This window comes from Bombina bombina, chromosome 3, assembly GCF_027579735.1.
Source record: "Bombina bombina isolate aBomBom1 chromosome 3, aBomBom1.pri, whole genome shotgun sequence".
Lineage (NCBI taxonomy): Eukaryota > Metazoa > Chordata > Amphibia > Anura > Bombinatoridae > Bombina > Bombina bombina.
Window position 1 is genome coordinate 113,595,865 of NC_069501.1, and position 19,957 is coordinate 113,615,821.

Below are 19,957 nucleotides of genomic sequence, written 5' to 3' on the forward strand. Positions count from 1 at the left end.
TACAAATTTTTAATACTTACCATTTTTAATTAATGAAGTTTAGCTCTATATGACCTTAAACACCTTTTTTTTTTTTTACTTGAAAAGAACATGTTTCAGATGTGCTCAAAACAGAAGGATGAATTGGGAAGAAGATAGGACTTTATAATCAAGAGGATTTGCATTAAATTGTACTCATTGACAAAGCCTGTTAGGTGAAAAGTATGTCACAGACTGAACATCTATACAAACATACAGCCATTCCAAGCTTGGGAACTGTATGTTATATGTTCTTGTTTAGGATCAGTTTCTTGTGTTCCTGAGTGTTATGACCCCTGAGTGACTTTTTTAATTTGCACAATTGTGACTTTAAAAGTGGTAACCCCCTGTACCACACAGGCATTTTCTTATCTCTTGAGTACATATCTTATAGCTATTGGAGCCCTCTATTGTGTCAGTACTGTTGTGTGCATTTGCCAGCTTCGTTAGCTGCTGAATGCTCTCGGTCTTTGACTTTTTTCAGAGTCAGATTTCCTCTTGTGAAAGTGCAACACAGGAATATCTGGATTTGCACCGATCTTATTGTGCTGCACTTTCACAAAAAGTAATCCGACTCTGAAAATAGCTGAAGGGTGCCGAATGCATATATCTATAATCTACATCATATTGTTATGCATTGAAACAATGTTACACGATTATTTCTTTCTTCTCTTTGAGGTTGAAAAAAACTAATACACTTTACTTTGGCAGCGGTTTACGTAATTGACTGTGACTTAGTCTCTAAGTATTCATTGCTTTTTGTTGTGTGCTCGTTGACATTATATTCATTATTTATCACAGTCAGTGTTTATTTTTAGGATTAGATCACTGTAGTGTAAATAATACGTTTTGTTTATTCACTTTAGAAGAAATAAATTGTGTATGTTGCTAGTCAGAAAGGAAATTCACTAATCCAAACAAAGTTAAATGTAGGAAAAAAATCCAATATATAATAGGTAAAGTCAGATATTGGGTAATCCGAGGATTACCCGGGTAAAACCGACATTACCCAAGTGGTTGTGGGTAAAGCCCGATGTAAGATCATACTCATTTAGTCACTGCATCAAACATATATACGATGCACTGTAGTTCCCCCATCTTCACTATCTTGTTTGCCTCCACCCGTCGCATCCCAAGCTTTATTTGGATCGTTGAGGAGACAAAAAAAAAAAGAGTAGATGGGGGATTTTCAGTACATCTGACTTTACCCACAGCCACTTGGGTAATGTCTGTTTTACCTGGGTAATCCTAGGATTACCCAGATTTCCTACTTTACACACTATAATATTTTATTTTGTAATATTCCCTATCGACTTTTTATTTATTATTTTTTGATAAGTTGATGCTTTATTTACCTGTATTTCTTTTTCTAATAAAACATGTAATTGAAGTTATCCAACTCATAGGATTTTTTATTTAGTAAATGTATTGTAAGTATTCTGGTGTTTGTGTTTTTATAGAAACCAAACATTATTTTGCGTGTTTTTATCATATAGCAATAATATTCTGTGCTTTATTTTGCAGGCCAGGTCGGCCTGGAGGCACCTTGGGATGTTCAAATCAGTGGAATTAATTTAAACCTTACTGCAACATGGTCCTGGAATAATGTGAATAGTGAACATGACTTCAAAGTAACATTTTCTGCATTTTACATGGAGTATGTTCCTTGTTACAGTTATGATTATTTTAATATTTCCTGTCAAGCTCTTTTATGTCACCAAAGTGTTACAGCAGACTGGTCCAAAATTTAAAGCAGTTGCTCTTTCATTCCTAAAGGGGCATTTTTAAAGGGACATTGTACTTGAAATCAGAAGATTTCTGTCTCTATTAAGAATATATAATTTTAGGTTTGCAATTTCCCTTAAAGAGACACTAAACCCATTTTTTTTTCTTTCTTGATTTAGATAGAGCATGCCATTTTAAGCAACTTTCCAATGTACTCCTTTTATCAATTTTTCTTCGTTCTCTTGCTATCTTTATTTAAAAAGCAGGAATGTAAAGCTTAAGAGTCAGCACCCATTTTTGGTTCAGAACCTAAAAGTAGCCACCAATAAGCAAGTGCATTCCAGCGTTCTGAACCAAAAATGAGCTGGCTCCTAAGCTTTAAATTCCTGCTTTTAAAATAAATATGGCAAGAGAACAAAGAAAAATTAAATTAGAAAGTTGCTTAAAATTGCATGCTCTCTGAATCATGAAAAAATGGGTTTAGTATCCCTTTAACATTAATTTCCATAGCAAACTTTTCCACTGCCTATTTTTCTCAGTGTGTAGCAGCCAATCAGATACAGGTTTAAACTTGCAGGTACATGCATAATTCTAGCAATGGGGGCCCAGTGAAAGTTGATAAAAAGGACAATTGCCTTGAAACGTTGCTCTTATGAACTAAGTAAAGCTCAAGAAAATGTGTGCAGCCTCCGTTCTATGCTTATTTCTAAAGTGGCCCAGTGAAAGTTAGTTTCTAATTCTGATCAGAATGAATACATTAACAAGTTCTGCTGTGTGTTTCTGTATAAGGGGAAAAAAAAAATACTGCAAAGAAATTGTAACATTTTAAAAAAATTGTTTGCTATTTAGTTAAAACTGTTGGATTATATACATTTTTGAAGAGATGTAACGTGGTATGCCTTTAAAGGGACGTGGAACCCAAAAATTTTCTTTCATGATTCGGTTAGAGAGCATCCAGTTTTAAACAACTTTCCAATTTCCTTCTGTTATCACATTTCTTTCATTTTCTTTTTATTCTTTGTTGAAGTGGCAGCAATGCACTACTGGGAGATAGCTGAACTCATTAGTCGAGCCAATGACAAGCTTATATGTGCAGCTAGCTCCCAGTAGTGTTTTGCTGCACCTGAACTTACCTTGGTATGCTTTTTGATAAATGATATCAAGAGAACACAGCAAATTAGGTAATAAGAGTAAAAGAGAAAGTTGTTTAAAATTACACGTTCTATCTGAATCATGAAAGTTTAGTTTTATCTTTCATGTCCCTTAAAAACAATTCTACGGCTATGTCTCTATTTAATTAACTAGAATAGAATACAGTTCAGTGTTCTCCAGCCATGGGGTTCATTATGAAGTAGCCGGGTGGGAGCAGTGTAATATTTTCAATCATATTTTCTGCTTTTCAAAGCACACATTAATTGTATAATGTAACATAGATGTATTTAATGATTATTTGTGCAATAAAAATTTAAAATGTCCTTCTTAATACAGAGAGAGTCCACAGCTGCATTCATTATTTGTGGGAATTACTGAACCTGGCCACAAGGAGGAGGCAAAGACACCCCAGCCAAAGGCTTAAATACCTCCCCCACTTGCCTCATCCCCCAGTCATTCTTTGCCTTTCATCACAGGAGGTTGGTTTCATTAATCAAAGTTAGTCTGGAGATGCAGGGAGAGTCTTTCTGCGAATCCATCCAGACTCATGTTAACAGCTCCTTTAAGCAATCAGCGTTGACGAGTTTCGCAGCCTGCTTGTCAGGGTGCCAGGAATCAAACTGAGATGAGAAGTGCAAAAATAATCACACCTTTATTCATAGCAAAAAATAATAAAAAGTCCACAAGTAAAATAACAAGCCAGGAGTCAAAACCAGAGCTGGTAGTCAGACGAGCCGAGTCAGGAGCCAAAGCGAATAGTCAGACGAGCCGGAATCAGGAACAAGGAAAACAGCAGAGTCAGGAACAAGCCAGGGATCAGGAACCAGGAGGGACGTCAGGCAGCCAGGTAATACACAGGAACTCTCACAAACAGGTCTGAGACAACGCAAAGGCAAAGCATACTGAACAGAGGCCCTTTAAATAATAAGTGATGACATCACAATTCTGAGACTGCATCCTGTCTCACATGGATCAGTGATTTTTAACCTTTTTTTTGCCGTGGCACACTTTTTTACATTAAAAAATCCAGCATATATATATACACATACACACACATACTGTATGTATTGTGCTGTTATGCCATGCCTCCTACAAACTACCCCTGCACTGGGAGTAAAAAACAAGCAAAGTTTAAAAAATATGTCACACTGTTGTCAGTCTGCCGTGGCACACCTGAGGATCTCTCACGGCACACTAGTGTGCCACGGCACACTGGTTGAAAAACACTGACATGGATGATGCACACAGTCTGGCCATAAAAGGAAGTGTAGGAAATGAGCAGCATCCCCCACAATGCACCATAGTCAGGAAGAGAGGTGAGTAAAATGGCTGCCAGCAGCACATGGCAAACAACAGGGAAAAAACCCTGACACTGCTTTTCTTCACTCAAGTCCATGTCAGAAGCGATGCTACAGTCTGTCAAACTTGAAGGACCATGTTTCTGTTCCACGGCATAGATTCCGGTAAGATCATTTCATTTTTTTATACATATGTTAACAATAGAAGACAGGGTCATAGTGGGACTCCTTTTATCTTTATGGAATCAAGGGTTAATGTCCCCTGAGGGGGATTATTGAACAGTGGGGACCGTGTTTCTGTTCCACGGCATAGATTCCGGTAAGATCATTTCATTTTTTTATACATATGTTAACGATAGAAGACAGGGTCATAGTGGGACTCCTTTTATCTTTATGGAATCAAGGGTTAATGTCCCCTGAAGGGGATTATTGAACAGTGGGGTTTTTTAATCATGTTTGTTATGTGATTTTGACTGCTTTATGTGTAGGAGACGTTTGGGCTCATAGGCTGATACAGAACGTACAGGTTATTTTTATTATTCATATTTTGAGAGCTGGGCTTTTCCTTAGCAGGCGCGGTCCTGCATGACGCACCGTGTGACCGGGACTGGTCACGTTTTTCCATTTCCTATTCCTGACCGAGTGGCTGCGGAGAGGAGCGCATTTCTCTATCTGTCTGGGTCATAGGAGGTGGTGAGTGCCCCAGTCATTGGGGGTGTAAGGTGCCAGTTGTTTTTTTTTTCTATAATTTAAATTAGATGAGTTATGGAGGATTCTGATAATTTAGAGGGGGATCCCTCTAATACAGAATTTGATACCTGTGTATATTTTGAGGAGGCCCGGGTATCCCAGCCATTTTCAATTATGTTTCGTATGCCACACTAGGGTGTTCTCATCAACCAATGTTGAGATGTTAGAGACCACTGAGCCGTCTGCCTCTGAGGATTCCTTGTCCCATGAGGTGTGTTCCATAGAATCTTCGGTTCCTACACATGCAGTTTCCCCGGGTACTGCTGATCCTCCGCCTGAAGGGGGCTTTTTTTCACCAGAGCTTACTGCGCAGTTCCGCATGGCCATCTCTACGGCCTTAGCGATTTTCCTCTTCCTGCTACGTGCAAGCGAAAGATTAATCCATGCACTCCTGCTCAAGGACCATCATGTAAATTGACGATTGTATCCGATCAGTCATCTGGGTATGCGGTTCCCTCTGAGGCTTCAGAGGTAGGACCTCCAGGGTTTGAGTCCGATGATTAGCTTTCTCCGACTAAAGAGGATTTAGCTTTTAGATTTAGAATGGCTCGTCTGTGCTTGCTTCTGAAAGAAGTTTTGGCGATGTTAGAGGATCCTAGTACTGATCCGTCAGTCGGATCTCAGTCCTCTAAATCAGATAGCGATCTTGATTAGATGAGCGAAGAAGGAGGGAGATCCTATTCCTTCTCATCTATAGATTTTTTTTATGTTTATTTAAAATCCCAGTTCCGAGCTCTTTAGGGGGTTTGTGTCGTATGACAGACAGGACCTGTTTTTTTTTCACACTCCTTCTTGGCTATTACTTTTTGTGCACTTGCCTATTTATTTATTTTTCTATCCCGTTTTCAGGATAGTTTTTTTTGTTTAGAGCTCTTGGTTGTTCTAGAACTCTTTTAGACAGATGTTTCGTCATATGGGATATTAGAAACTGACGACTTTGGTTGTCGCAATTTCTGGAGACTTCCCGTGGAAGCATCTCGGTCTCTGTTCGAGGTGATGGTTCCCTTGATATTTTCTAGACAGATTTAAGCCATGGAGCTTTATACTTCTTTATTTGGATTTCTCGGTCTTCTAGCATAAGCTGGAACTTCAGAATGTTGTGTTTACTCCTTGAGTTGCTCTGACAGAGACAGTTATTTCGTGTTGACCTGAGCTATTTCTGTTAAGTCCAGGCAGAGCATATCCATCTAACCTAGATGACAGGACCTGCTTTAGGTACTGTCTTGGATGGGCGCTTGATTCTGTATCATATAGGATCCAGGGATCTTAGAGGCCGGAGCTAGGCTTCACATTCCGCATTTCTGGGCAGTTTCTCTTCTCTTGGTTTTGTCTTGCGGCAGAGAGAGGGAAGTTTTTCAGGTGACTTTTGGAGTCATTATCCAGGTACCTATAGCAGTGTGAGAATAATTTCATTCCACTGTTGTTCCAGGGTCCATTAAAGGAAGGGGTCTCCCATCCTTTTTGGACTCTATGGTACTTATGCAGAGCTTATCATGTCTCTTCTTTTTGGGGGCAAATGTAAGGTTCTCTCGTCCTCTTTGTATGGGAGGAACACTGCAGGATCACTGTCAAGGAGGATATCTTTATTTATTCATTCCTCTTTTGGGTAAAATCTGGTTCTTATGGACCGTCTCTTCCAGTAAACCTTGTTTCTGATCCTATGTTTTTTTTGGGATCTGGGGTTTAATTTGGTTGTATCCTGATTTCAGATTTATCAGTAGCTCCCTGGTCTTGGTGATTCTGGTTTACTTACCATTGTCTGTTAGAAGACTTTTAGGGATTTTCCTCTGTCGTCTTCAATTCTCAGAGATGGATTTAGACCAGAGTTCTCTGGTGTAGGCGCCAGGGTGGATCCTTGGATGCTAACTTTGTCTTTACAGACAGGAAGATTTTTCCTTCGATCTTGTGAAATTAGAATTTACTTCATCAGGTTGTGCCCTCCAGACACCCTTCAGGCCATCGCTGGCTCTGTGGTGGGGAGTGATGTTTTTGTCCTGGGGCCCTTCTTGGGTTTCTTTCCTTTGACAGGTCTCATCTCAGCCGAGACGTCTGCATGGCGCTGTTTTGAATCTGTCTTAACAGATTTACCTGGAATACCGGTTGGGAGACTCACTCTCCAGTGTCCTTGTCCAAATCTCCTTGTCCTGTGGGACATTTCTCTTTGCTCTCCCGGGGTGGTTTTGACTTAAGTCACAAGCCTATCAGTTTGGGGAGAGCTTGTCCTATGGGGGACCGTGGATTCAGGAGATTTCCTCCCGATTATTCTTATAGTTCCCCAGGCAAGCATTTTGCTCTGAGGGTTTGGTCTTCTGGGTTCGTCCCAGTGTATGGATTCAGTTTTTTTTTCTCTCAGTGGATTAGATCCTTCTGAGAAAGAGAGGTTCTCCTGCGTAGAGGGTAGTATCTCGAGTTTGGTGGTGGGCGGAGGCCCACTGCTGCTTGCTGTCAGTGATTCACTCTGTGTGATCTTCAGGGACTGAGGTTCCCTACATAAATTCCCTTGATCTAGGGATGAGCTCTCTATCCAAGGGTTTTCAGATGTTTTGTATCTGAATGGGGACGCCGATTGAGAATCTCAAGACGTCCGTACCTATCCAAGGTTACCCATTAATGGGCTGTGGTACAGGGATCCTTAAGCGGAGCTAATGGATCCTTAGTGCTGTCTTGGAGTTTCAATACAACCTTTTTCTTCTTCTGCCATATCACTCTTGAGTGATGGCTCGATCCTAGCAGGAGCAGGCTTCAGTGAGACTGATTGCTCCGTTTGTGACCGCAAGATAGTATTCACAGTTTAGGGGCTTTGTCTCCTTGGGGGTTACCTTGTCGCAGGGAACTACTGGGTCACGGCCCCTTTGCGTCATCTAATCTTTTCCTCTGAGGTCACTTGGTCTTAGCCGAGATGGAGTCTTTTTCTGAGCGGTTATGGTCCTCTCCTTCAGTGCGTAGCTGGTTCCTCATCTATCATAGGTGTGGAGGACCCCTTCTATTGGGAAGAGCAAGATTCATCCTGGCTATCTAGTCTGGCCTGGCAGGGTTCCCTTTCTTTCCTCCAGGATGATCTGGAGAAGGGCCTTCCTAGCTAGTTACTTGTTGGGACAGCTTCTGGGCCCTGTTTGCTCTTCTGCTCTAGAGGCTCTTTGAGCTTCCGGGAGTACAGTGTTTTTTTTTTTTGTTTTTTTTTGCTAGGCTCTGACTGCATTCAGGCCGGTGAGTCAATCTGATGCTCCTTCTTGGAACTTAGATCGTATTTTTAGGGGGTTGCTTCAGGCTACTTTTGTACCTAGACAGGAGGTGGTCTTTGAAATGTATCTTCAATGATCTACTCTGTCTGTAGATTGCTTCTACGTGCAATAGTCTCTGTGTTGTAACCTTGCAATACGTTCTCCTTATTGGGGTTTCCTCCATAATAAGGCTTTTCTACGAACCTAGTTAGGGTTTCTGCCTAAGGTTGTGTCTATTTGATCGAGAGATTGTGTTTTTTTTATTTTTTATATGTCCTATTCCTTCTCTAGAGGGAAAAGGTTTTCTCTTTTTATGGAATCGTGCCTTGATGTTTTTTTCAGGCTACATAAGAATAGACAGTTTTTTCTGTTGAATATTTGTATCTGGAAAGCACAAGGGTCAGAAGACAGTTGACTTACTTATTTTTAGTTGAGGAGTATCTTCCGCTTGACATATGAGTCAGCGGGACACAAGCCTCCTCAGAGGTTTACGGCTCAGTTCGAGAGCAGTGACGTCATCTTGGGTCTCTGGCATGAGATCTCTGTGGATCTGATTGTTGGGCAGCTACTTGGTCCTCCTTACATTCTTTTTCCAAAGAGTTTTTTTTATTTTTTGCTTCTGTTGAATCAGCCTTCGGGAGAATGGGTTTTTGCAGGCTGTGGTGCCTTCAGATGGGGGCCGCCTCTCTTTTAACATTCAGTGTCCTCTGTAGCTTGGGTATTATTTCCCACAAGTAATGAATGCAGCTGTGGACTCTCCCTGTATTAAGAAGGAAAACATAAATTATGCTTACCAGATAATTTCCTTCCTTTCTGTATAGGGAGTCCACAGCTCCTGCCCCTGTTCTCCGATGGGCGTCCCTAAATGTTATCTTGTTTCTTCTGGCACCTTTTTCACCCTGATATTTCTCCTACTGTCCCTTGTTCCCTCGGCAGAATGACTGGGGGATGAGGTAAGTGGGGGAGGTATTTAAGCCTTTGGCTGGGGTGTCTTTGCCTCCTCCTGGTAGCCAGGTGGTGCACCCACTAAAAAGGTCCTAGGGAGAACGCTTCTGTTAAATTAAATTCTATACTGTTTTATAAAACTGTTATCCAGAGTCTGACAGTCTGTTTCCTTTAAAGTAAATACATTGGTAAGCTGCACCTTCACACATTAAAAGGGACATTTTAGTGTAATAATGACATGCTCTTATTCCTTTGATGATGTTTTTTAGCACTACCAACCCTGCAAGTCTATATTTTTAACCCCCGAAAAACAGGTTAAACACAGTAAAAGTATTGTTTAGGAGCTAGAGATATGACTGCTGAGCCAATTGGCAGTGGCCGCCATATGACCAAGTTGTACAGCTAGAGCTCTGGATTGGATCACAAGTTAGAGCATGTCATTTTTACACTGCATTATAAGTAAATTAATAAACCCGGTGTTTCTCAGAATAATAATGTTTTTCACTCCACTTTAGGTCAACACAAACAAAGAAAGTATTAAAAAGTCTGACTGGATGCCTTAACGTTCCTTACTTTACTTGTAACTTCACTGTAAATCATAAGATGTTCAATAGGACAGTAAGCATCTATGTCAGAGCGGAAAGATTACAGGAGTACTCGCCATGGTCAAATCCTGTCGTATTCTCTCCATTTAAACTAGGTAAGAATGGTATGTGTTCCAACAAGCTTTATTTAAACCTATTCAATGAGGTTAGTGTGGTGGGATATGCTCTTTTCAAGTCCAGAGCCATTTTAAACCATTAGAATAAAAATAGGTTTTCAAATGATTTTGCTCTGTGTTTACTCAAATAGAAAAGGCAATTTTAAACAGCTTTTCAATTTACTTCTGTAATCAAATTTGCTCTGTTCTCTTGGTATACTAAGTAAATATAGATAGGCTCGTAGGAGCTCAGGAGTGTGCACGTGTCTTTAGAGCACTATGACAGCAGTGTTTTGCAATATTGTTTCTAGCAGTGTTATAGGTTGTTGCAAACACTACTACCATAGAGTTAAACTACATAGATTTAATCATTCAACAAAGGACAAGAAAAAGAAGAAAGCAAATTTATCAATAGAAGTAAATTAGAAAGTTGTTTGTAAATTAGAAAGTGCATCTGAATCTTGTTCCTTTACATTTTTCATTATGCAGATAAAGCATGCTATTAAAATAAAATGTTGACACATAGCTTCCTTACATGACAGCATACTGAGATAGGCTTGTGTGTGTGCATGTCTCTCTAAGCACATTGCTACAAAAATTATTGTAAACAGCGCTGCCATGTAATGCTACTACAGATTGCATAGCTAGATAATCGGGGCACCTTTGAATTGAGGAGTGCTTGGTAAAGATTTCAGGCGATGGTTTAGGTCACTTATCATGTAGGTCTGAGTTGATTTGACTACAGAAATGGGAGTATAAATGGAAGATGAGAGTGGTGTTTGGTCTGCGATTGGGATGGACATATTATAGTGAATATTTAAAGGGACAGAAACCCCAAAAATGTTGTTTCATTATTCAGATAGAACATACAATTTTAAACAGCTTTCCAATTTACTTCTATTATCAAATTTGCTTCCATCTCTTGTTATCCTTTGCTCAAGGAACAGAATTGCACTACTGGCAGCTAGATGAACACATCTAGTTAGCCAATCACAAGCGAGTGCAGGAACCAATCAGCAGCTAGCTCCCACTAGTGTAGGATATGTGTTTATTCTTTTTCAACAAGGGATACCAAGAGAACGAAGCACTTTTGAAAATAGAAGTGAATTTAAAAGTGTCTTAAAATAACATGCACGTTTATTTTTTATTTTCCTATCCTTTTAAGCATATTTGTAGTTCAAAGGGCACTAAACAGTTCTTGCTTTAATGTAAAAATTGTGCTTGTTCCTCACTCCCTATATAGAGGCCAAAAAGGCAATTTTGTAACCTGGGTTTTCTTCAGAATACTGCAACTGAATTAGCTGGTTTATCCAGGTTGCAGCATTTTAAAGAAAACCTAAGTTACTGAATTTGCTTGATGGTTTCTCTCTGGAGTGTGGGACAAACACATATTTTATACAAAAGCAAATAGGTGTTTAAAATATCTTTTCATATAGAATGTTGAATGCCAGTCAAGTCCAAAATAAACTTTCATTATATAAATAGGGCATGCCATTTTAAACAACTTTCCAATTTACTTTTATCACCAATTTTACTTTGTTATTCTCAGTTGTAAGCTAAACCTAGGTGCTCATGCTAATTTCCATCTAAATGGCTTCATTCATTACTTGTGGGAAATAAGAACCTGGCCACCAGGAGGAGGCAAAGACACCCCAGCCAAAGGCTTAAATACTCCTCCCCCACTTCCATCATCTCCCAGTCATTCTTTGCCTTTCGTTACAGGAGGTTGGCAGAGAAGTGTCGGAAGAGTCGGAGTAGTCTCTTATGCAGGGTACTACTCTTTGAAAAGGGACTGGAGTTTTAAGTAGTTCTGTCAGCCTCTCAGTGAGAGCTTTTGTGAAAGTTAGAGTCCAGAGATGCAGGGAGAGTCTTTCTGCGAACCCATCACGACTCATTTTAACAGCTCCATAAGCAATCAGCATTGACGAGTTTCGCTGCCTGCTTTCTACACTCAAGTCTACACTGTCACACTTGAGAGGCCATGTTCCTGTTCCATGGTATAGATTCTGGTAAGATCGTTTAATTTTTTTATACACATAATGATAACGCAGAAGACAGGGTCACAGTGTGATACCTTTTTATCTTTATAGAATCAAGGGTTAATATCCTTGGTAGGGGGATTATTGCACAGGGGGGTTTATACATAATATTGTTTATTGTGTCATTGCTGCGACATGTGTGAGATGAGGCTCTGGCAAAGGGTGGACTTTAGTTTAATTTCCGGGAGTATTTGTGCGGCAGATTTGGCGCGTTTTCTCCCTAGTGCAGGGGCGGTCCTGTGAGGCATTCCTTCTTCTGATTGGGTGTGGCCTACTCGACTTCCTTGCTTAACCGGCGGTGCAGGAGACGTAACGGTTTCTGTGGTCTGGGTCATAGGAAGGGGTGAATGCCCCGGCCAATGGAAGTTATAAAGGTGCCATTTATATTTATAGCTAGTCTGTAATAAAGCCGTAAGCTATGGAGGACTCTGACACGTTAGTAATTGTGTTTATTGTGAGGAGGTTCTGGTAGATCCGCCTGCTCAACTATGTTCCACATGCCTTCATAAAGTCACAACATCTAGAAAGAAAAAGGATGTCTAGTACTACTGAGCCGTCCACCTCTGATGGTTCCCCGTCCCGTGAGGTGCGTTCCCTACATTCATCTCCAAGTACACATGCAGCGCCCCAGGGCATGACTATTTCTCCTACGGAAGAGATCCGTTGGCCGTCAGATTTTGCAGATCAACTTCAAACGGCGGTCTCTAAGGTGATTAGTGCCTTACCATGTTCTGCCAAGCGCAAGCGTAAGGTAAAATATGGCGATCTGACCTAGGGGTCATCCACGCCAATGGATATTTCAGAAAGATTATCCGCTGATGAGGGGACTCCGACTCTTTGGAGGACGTTGCTTCTGAGTCTGTCATCTAAAGCTCCGACTGCAGAGGAGCCTGACTTTCGGTTTAGGATGGAAAATTTGCGCTTTTTGCTGAAGCAAGTGCTTGCTACCCTCGGTGTTCTGGAACCTAAGCTAAAGTAACCTTCCCGGTTCCTGTTAAGATGGCTAACATTATTAAGCATACATGGGAGAGATTAGGTTCTTCCTTTTCCCCTTCTTCTTTCTTTAATCAGCTGTTCCTTGTCCTGGACTCTCAGCTCGAGCTGTCCCTAAGGTGGATGGTGCTATCTCTACGCTCGCGAAGCAGACGATGATTGCTCTTGAGGATAGTTTGTAGTTTAAAGAGGCCATGAATAAAAAGTTAGAGAACATGTTAAGAAAAATGTTTCAACATACAGGGTTTGTTTTTCAGCCGGCAGCGGCGGTAGCTGCGGTTGATGGAGCTGCGACATATTGGTGCGAAGCTCTGTCTGACATGGTTGAGAGGGAGACTCCCCTCGACGAGATACTGGAGAGAATGAAGGATTTGAGGGTCGCTAATTCTTTTATTTGTGATGCCAATATGCAAATTATTCGCCTGAGCGCTAATGTGTCAGGTTTTTCAGTATTAGCCCGCAGGGCTCTGTGGCTAAAGTCATGGTCTGCAGACATGACCTCCAAGTCTAGACTGCTATCACTTCCATTTTAGGGAAAGATCCTGTTCGGTTCAGGATTGGACACGATCATATCCACGGTTACGGGAGGCAAGGGCGCTTTCCTACCACATGATAAGAAGGTTTAGCCTAAGGGATCTACTTTTCTGTCCCTTTCGTGTGGGCAAGGCCCATCGCCAACAGCCTGCCGCAAAAGCGGATCAGTCCAAAGGCACTTGGAAACCTGCTCAGTCTTGGAATATGTCCGAAACAATGTCGGTATGAAGGGGCGGCCCCCGACCGGTCTCCGGGCCAAGTAGGGGGCAGATTATCACTCTTCTCAGAAGCCTGGTTTCAGGATGTTCAGGACCCTTGGGTTCTGGAGGTTGTCGCCCAAGGATACAGGATAGGGTTCAGATCTCATCCGCCCAGGGGCAGATTCCTCCTGTCAAACCTGTATTCCAGACCAGAAAAGAAACGCCTTTCTAGAATGTGTGAGGGATCGCTCTTCTCTCTGAGTAATTGTACCGGAACCCCCAGCAGAAAGGGGTCTAGGGTATTATTCAAACCTTTTCGTGGTCCCAAAGAAGGAGGGCATGTTCTGCCCGATTCTGGACCTAAAATGTTTAAACAAATTTCTGGCTGTTCCATCGTACAAAATGGAAACAATCATATCTATTCTGCCCCTAGTTCAAGAGGGTCAGTTCATGACGACAATAGACTTGAACGATGCCTACCTTCATGTGCCAATCCTCTAGAGCTTTGGGTATTTGTTCCGACAAGTAATGAATGAAGCCGTGAACTCTGCTCCCCATTAGATGGAAAACATAAATGTATGCTTACCTGATAATTTTATTTCCATCAAGGGGAGCAGAGTCCATGGCTCCCGCCCGTTGCTCCGGTGTGCAGACCTAAATTTAGTTTTTGTTCTTCTGGCACCATTTATTCCCTGATATTTCTCTTACTGTTCCTTGTTCCCTCGGCAGAATGACTGGGGGATGAGAGAAGTGGGGGAGGTATTTAAGCATTTGGCTGGGGTGTCTTTGCCTCCTCCTGGTGGCCAGGTTCTTATTTCCCACAAGTAATGAATGAAGCCGTGGACTCTTCACTTTGAGTGAAGTTAAGTACGTATGTTCTGTCACAGAAATAAAAAAAAAATTATATATCATATTGTTTACATATTATTATTATTATTATTATATTTTTTTTTGAAGAACAATGTTCTAATTTTACATAAAATGAATTGTATTTGTTTATATTTTTTCTTCTTCGAACTTAAGTGGAAATCGGTCCCCCTGCAGCCGTGAATGTGAAATCCCGAGATGGAAGAGTAAAAATTAAAATTTCTTCTCCAGATGCCAAATTGGAAAAACAACTGTGGAGAAATGATTTAAATTATTCAATTGTTGTCTGGGAAAAGAAATCCAATAAGGAGGTAGGCAAAAAAAATCATTTGAATGCACCTTCGTAACAAAATATTAGATATTTGCAGTGGCGACTCTAGCAACAATATATTGGGTGGGGGGGGGGAGGGCACATAAGACACCACAGTCAAAACTGGGGGGGGGGGGGGTGGCGCTAATAATTTTTGCCACTATATCATACCACTGAAAAAAAACTAAATAATTCACAAGTATGTGTTTATGAGTGTGACAGCAGTGTGTGTTATTTACAAATATGTGTATACAGGAAAAAGCAGACAAAATAAGTAATGGAAGCGCATTGCAAAGTTGTTTCATTATGCATAATTAAAAATTTTATTATAATTGTTCCATTAAACTGGTGACTAAAAAATGTAACCTTTTGTTACCAAACGCTAATGGTGAGCCGCCACTTTAATTTGTCTAGAATGTGAAATCTCACATTAGTACAAGCCCACACTGCCTCACTGTCCATTTAAGAATTAACATTTGTAAATGGAACATATTAATACAGTAAATAACTGGTCACTCTGTGTATGTGTGTATGTATGTATATATATATATATATATATATATATATATGTGTGTGTGTGTATATATATATATATGTGTATATATATATATATATATATATATATATATATATATATATATATATATATATATATATATATATATATATATATATATATATATATATATATATATATATATATATATATGTGTGTGTATGTACAGTGGGGCAAAAAAGTATTTAGTCAGCCACCAATTGTGCAAGTTCTCCCACTTAAGAAGATGAGAGAGGCCTGTAATTTTCATCATAGGTATACCTCAACTATGAGAGACAAAATGTGGAAACAAATCCAGACAATCATATTGTCTGATTTGGAAAGAATTTATTTGCATATTATGGTGGAAAATAAGTATTTGGTTACCTACAAACAAGCAAGATTTCTGGCTCTCACAGACCTGTATCTTCTTCTTTAAGAGACTCCTCTGTCCTCCACTCATTACCTGTATTAATGGCACCTGTTTGAACTTGTTATCAGTATAAAAGACACCTGTCCACAACCTCAAACAGTCACACTCCAAACTCCACTATGGTGAAGACCAAAGAGCTGTCGAAGGACACCAGAAACAAAATTGTAGATCTGCACCAGGCTGGGAAGACTCGATCTGCGATAGGCAAGCAGCTTGGTGTGAATAAATCAACTGTGGGAGCAATAATTAGAAAATGGAAGACATACAAGACCACTGATAATCTCCCCCGATCTGGGGCTCCACGCAAGATCTCACCCCGTGGGGTGAAAATGATCACAAGAACGGTGAGCAAACATCCCAGAACCACACGGGGGGACCTAGTGAATGACCTGCAGAGAGCTGGGAGCAACATAACAAAGGCTACAATCAGTAACACACTACGCCGCCAGGGACTCAGATCCTGCAGTGCCAGACGTGTCCCCCTGCTTAAGCCAGTACATGTCCGGGCCCGTCTGAAGCATGCTAGAGAGCATTTGGATGATCCAGAAGCAGATTGGGAGAATGTAATATGGTCAGATAAAACCAAAGTAGAACTGTTTGGTAGCAACACAACTCATCATGTTTGGAGGAGAGAGAATGCTGAGTTGCAACCAAAGAACACCATACCTACTGTGAAGCATGGGGGTGGCAACATCATGCTTTGGGGCTGTTTCTCTGCAAAGGGAACAGGACGACTGATCCGTGTACATGAAAGAATGAATGGGGCCATGTATCGTGAGATTTTGAGTGCAAACCTCCTTCCATCAGCAAAGGCATTGAAGATGAAACATGGCTGGGTCTTTCAGCATGACAATGATCCCAAACACACCAACCGGGCAACAAAGGAGTGGCTTCGTAAGAAGCATTTCAAGGTCCTGGAGTGGCCTAGCCAGTCTCCAGATCTCAACCCCATTGAAAACCTTTGGAGGGAGTTGAAAGTCCGTGTTGCCCAGCGACAGCCCCAAAACATCACTGCTCTAGAGGAGAACATACCAGCAACAGTGTGTGACAACCTTGTGAAGACTTACAGAAAACGTTTGACCTCTGTTATTGCCAACAAAGGATATATAACAAAGTATTGAGATAAACTTTTGATATTGACCAAATACTTATTTTCCACGATAATTTTCAAATAAATTCTTTCCAAATCAGACAATGTGATTGTCTGGATTTGTTTCCACATTTTGTCTTTCATAGTTGAGGTATACCTATGATGAAAATTACAGGCCTCTCTCATCTTCTTAAGTGGGAGAACTTGCACAATTGGTGGCTGATTAAATACTTTTTTGCCCAACTATATATATATATATATATATATATATATATATATATATATATATATATATATATATATATATATATATATATATATATATATATATATATATATATATATATATATATATATACATACATACATACATACATACATACATACATACATACATACATACATACATACATACATACATACATACATACATACATACATACATACATACATACATACATACATACATACATACATACATACATACATACATACATACATACATACATACATAGATAGATATATACACGATGAGGGAAGGCACTCGCTGGTCTTTAATTCAAAAGAAAACTTTTAATAAGCGTGACGTTTCGGGGACACACTCCCCTTCCTCAGAAACGTCACGCTTATTAAAAGTTTTCTTTTGAATTAAAGACCAGCGAGTGCCTTCCCTCATCGTGTATATTTAACTGCAGGCACCCTGGCATCAAGTTCTGTAAGTGAGAGTGCTCTCTATCTATCTATATCTATATATATATATGTATATGTATATATATCTCACACACACACACACACACACATCTATATATATATATATATATATATATATATATATATATATATATATATATATATATATATATATATATATATATATATATATATATATATATATATATATATATACATACAGGGAGTGCAGAATTATTAGGCAAGTTGTATTTTTGAGGATTAATTTTATTATTGAACAACAACCATGTTCTCAATGAACCCAAAAAACTCATTAATATCAAAGCTGAATAGTTTTGGAAGTAGTTTTTAGTTTGTTTTTAGTTATAGCTATTTTAGGGGGATATCTGTGTGTGCAGGTGACTATTACTGTGCATAATTATTAGGCAACTTAACAAAAAACAAATATATACCCATTTCAATTATTTATTTTTACCAGTGAAACCAATATAACATCTCAACATTCACAAATATACATTTCGGACATTCAAAAACAATACAAAAACAAATCAGTGACCAATATAGCCACCTTTCTTTGCAAGGACACTCAAAAGCCTGCCATCCATGGATTCTGTCAGTGTTTTGATCTGTTCACCATCAACATTGCGTGCAGCAGCAACCACAGCCTCTCAGACACTGTTCAGAGAGGTGTACTGTTTTCCCTCCTTGTAAATCTCACATTTGATGATGGACCACAGGTTCTCAATGGGGTTCAGATCAGGTGAACAAGGAGGCCATGTCATTAGATTTTCTTCTTTTATACCCTTTCTTGCCAGCCACGCTGTGGAGTACTTGGACGCATGTGATGGAGCATTGTCCTGCATGAAAATCATGTTTTTCTTGAAGGATGCAGACTTCTTCCTGTACCACTGCTTGAAGAAGGTGTCTTCCAGAAACTGGCAGTAGGACTGGGAGTTGAGCTTGACTCCATCCTCACCCCGAAAAGGCCCCACAAGCTCATCTTTGATGATACCAGCCCAAACCAGTACTCCACCTCCCCCTTGCTGGCGTCTGAGTCGGACTGGAGCTCTCTGCCCTTTACCAATCCAGCCACAGGCCCATCCACCTGGCCCATCAAGACTCACTCTCATTTCATCAGTCCATAAAACCTTAGAAAAATCAGTCTTGAGATATTTCTTGGCCCAGTCTTGACGTTTCAGCTTGTGTGTCTTGTTCAGTGGTGGTAGTCTTTCAGCCTTTCTTACCTTGGCCATGTCTCTGAGTATTGCACACCTTGTGCTTTTGGGCACCCCAGTGATGTTGCAGCTCTGAAATATGGCCAAACTGGTGGCAAGTGGCATCTTTGCAGCTGCACGCTTGACTTTTCTCAGTTCATGGGCAGTTATTTTGCGCCTTGGTTTTTCCACACGCTTCTTGCGACCCTGTTGACTATTTTGAATGAAACGCTTGATTGTTCGATGATCACGCTTCAGAAGCTTTGCAATTTTAAGAGTGCTGCATCCCTCTGCAAGATATCTCACTATTTTTTACTTTTCTGAGCCTGTCAAGTCCTTCTTTTGACCCATTTTGCCAAAGGAAAGGAAGTTGCCTAATAATTATGCACACCTGATATAGGGTGTTGATGTCATTAGACCACACCCCTTCTCATTACAGAGATGCACATCACCTAATATGCTTAATTGGTAGTAGGCTTTCGAGCATATACAGCTTGGAGTAAGACAACATGCATAAAGAGGATGATGTGGTCAAAATACTCATTTGCCTAATAATTCTGCACTCACTGTGTGTATATATATATATATATATATATATATATATATATATATATATATATATATATATATATATATATATATATATATATATATATATATATATATATATATATATATATACAAACACATACATACACACAGTCACACACACACACATATATACATAGATACTCAGTCACACATATATATATATATATATATATATATATATATATATATATATATATATATATATACACAGTTACACACAGTCACACACACACACACACATATATATATATATATATATATATATATATATATATATATATATATATATATACACACACACAGTCACACACACACATATATACATAGATACACAGTCACACACACACATATATACATATACACACACAGTCATATATTTATTTATATATATATATATATATATATATATCCTCTGATGTAGTGAGCTGATACGCTCACGAAACGCGTAGGGCACGTGACACACGTTCGTGACGTCACTTCCGGAAATTCCGATCTCACTGTCAGGCGTTTTCGCCAGCAGCTCCTCGCAGCAACAGTTTCTTTTAGCTGTTCTTTTTGAAGTTTTTTCAGCGCTACGCATCGCAATCTTTACATGCCCGTATTCACTACAAGTAAGTGTTTTCTATTAGCACTTTAATACGGACACAGAATA

The 19,957-nt window shown here is 39.8% G+C and overlaps 1 protein-coding gene across 1 annotated transcript in view; it reads left to right on the forward strand.

Moving 5' to 3' along the window:
* Positions 1-1,545: 1,545 nt before the first annotated feature.
* Positions 1,546-19,957, forward strand: part of IFNAR1 (interferon alpha and beta receptor subunit 1) — an 85,885-nt gene continuing 67,473 nt past the window's right edge. Inside the window, exons 1-3 of the mRNA XM_053705963.1 lie at positions 1,546-1,675; positions 9,625-9,809; positions 14,599-14,753. Of these exons, the coding sequence (XP_053561938.1) occupies positions 1,671-1,675; positions 9,625-9,809; positions 14,599-14,753 (345 nt within the window). The 5' untranslated portion in view covers positions 1,546-1,670. The remainder of the gene's footprint in view (positions 1,676-9,624; positions 9,810-14,598; positions 14,754-19,957) is intronic.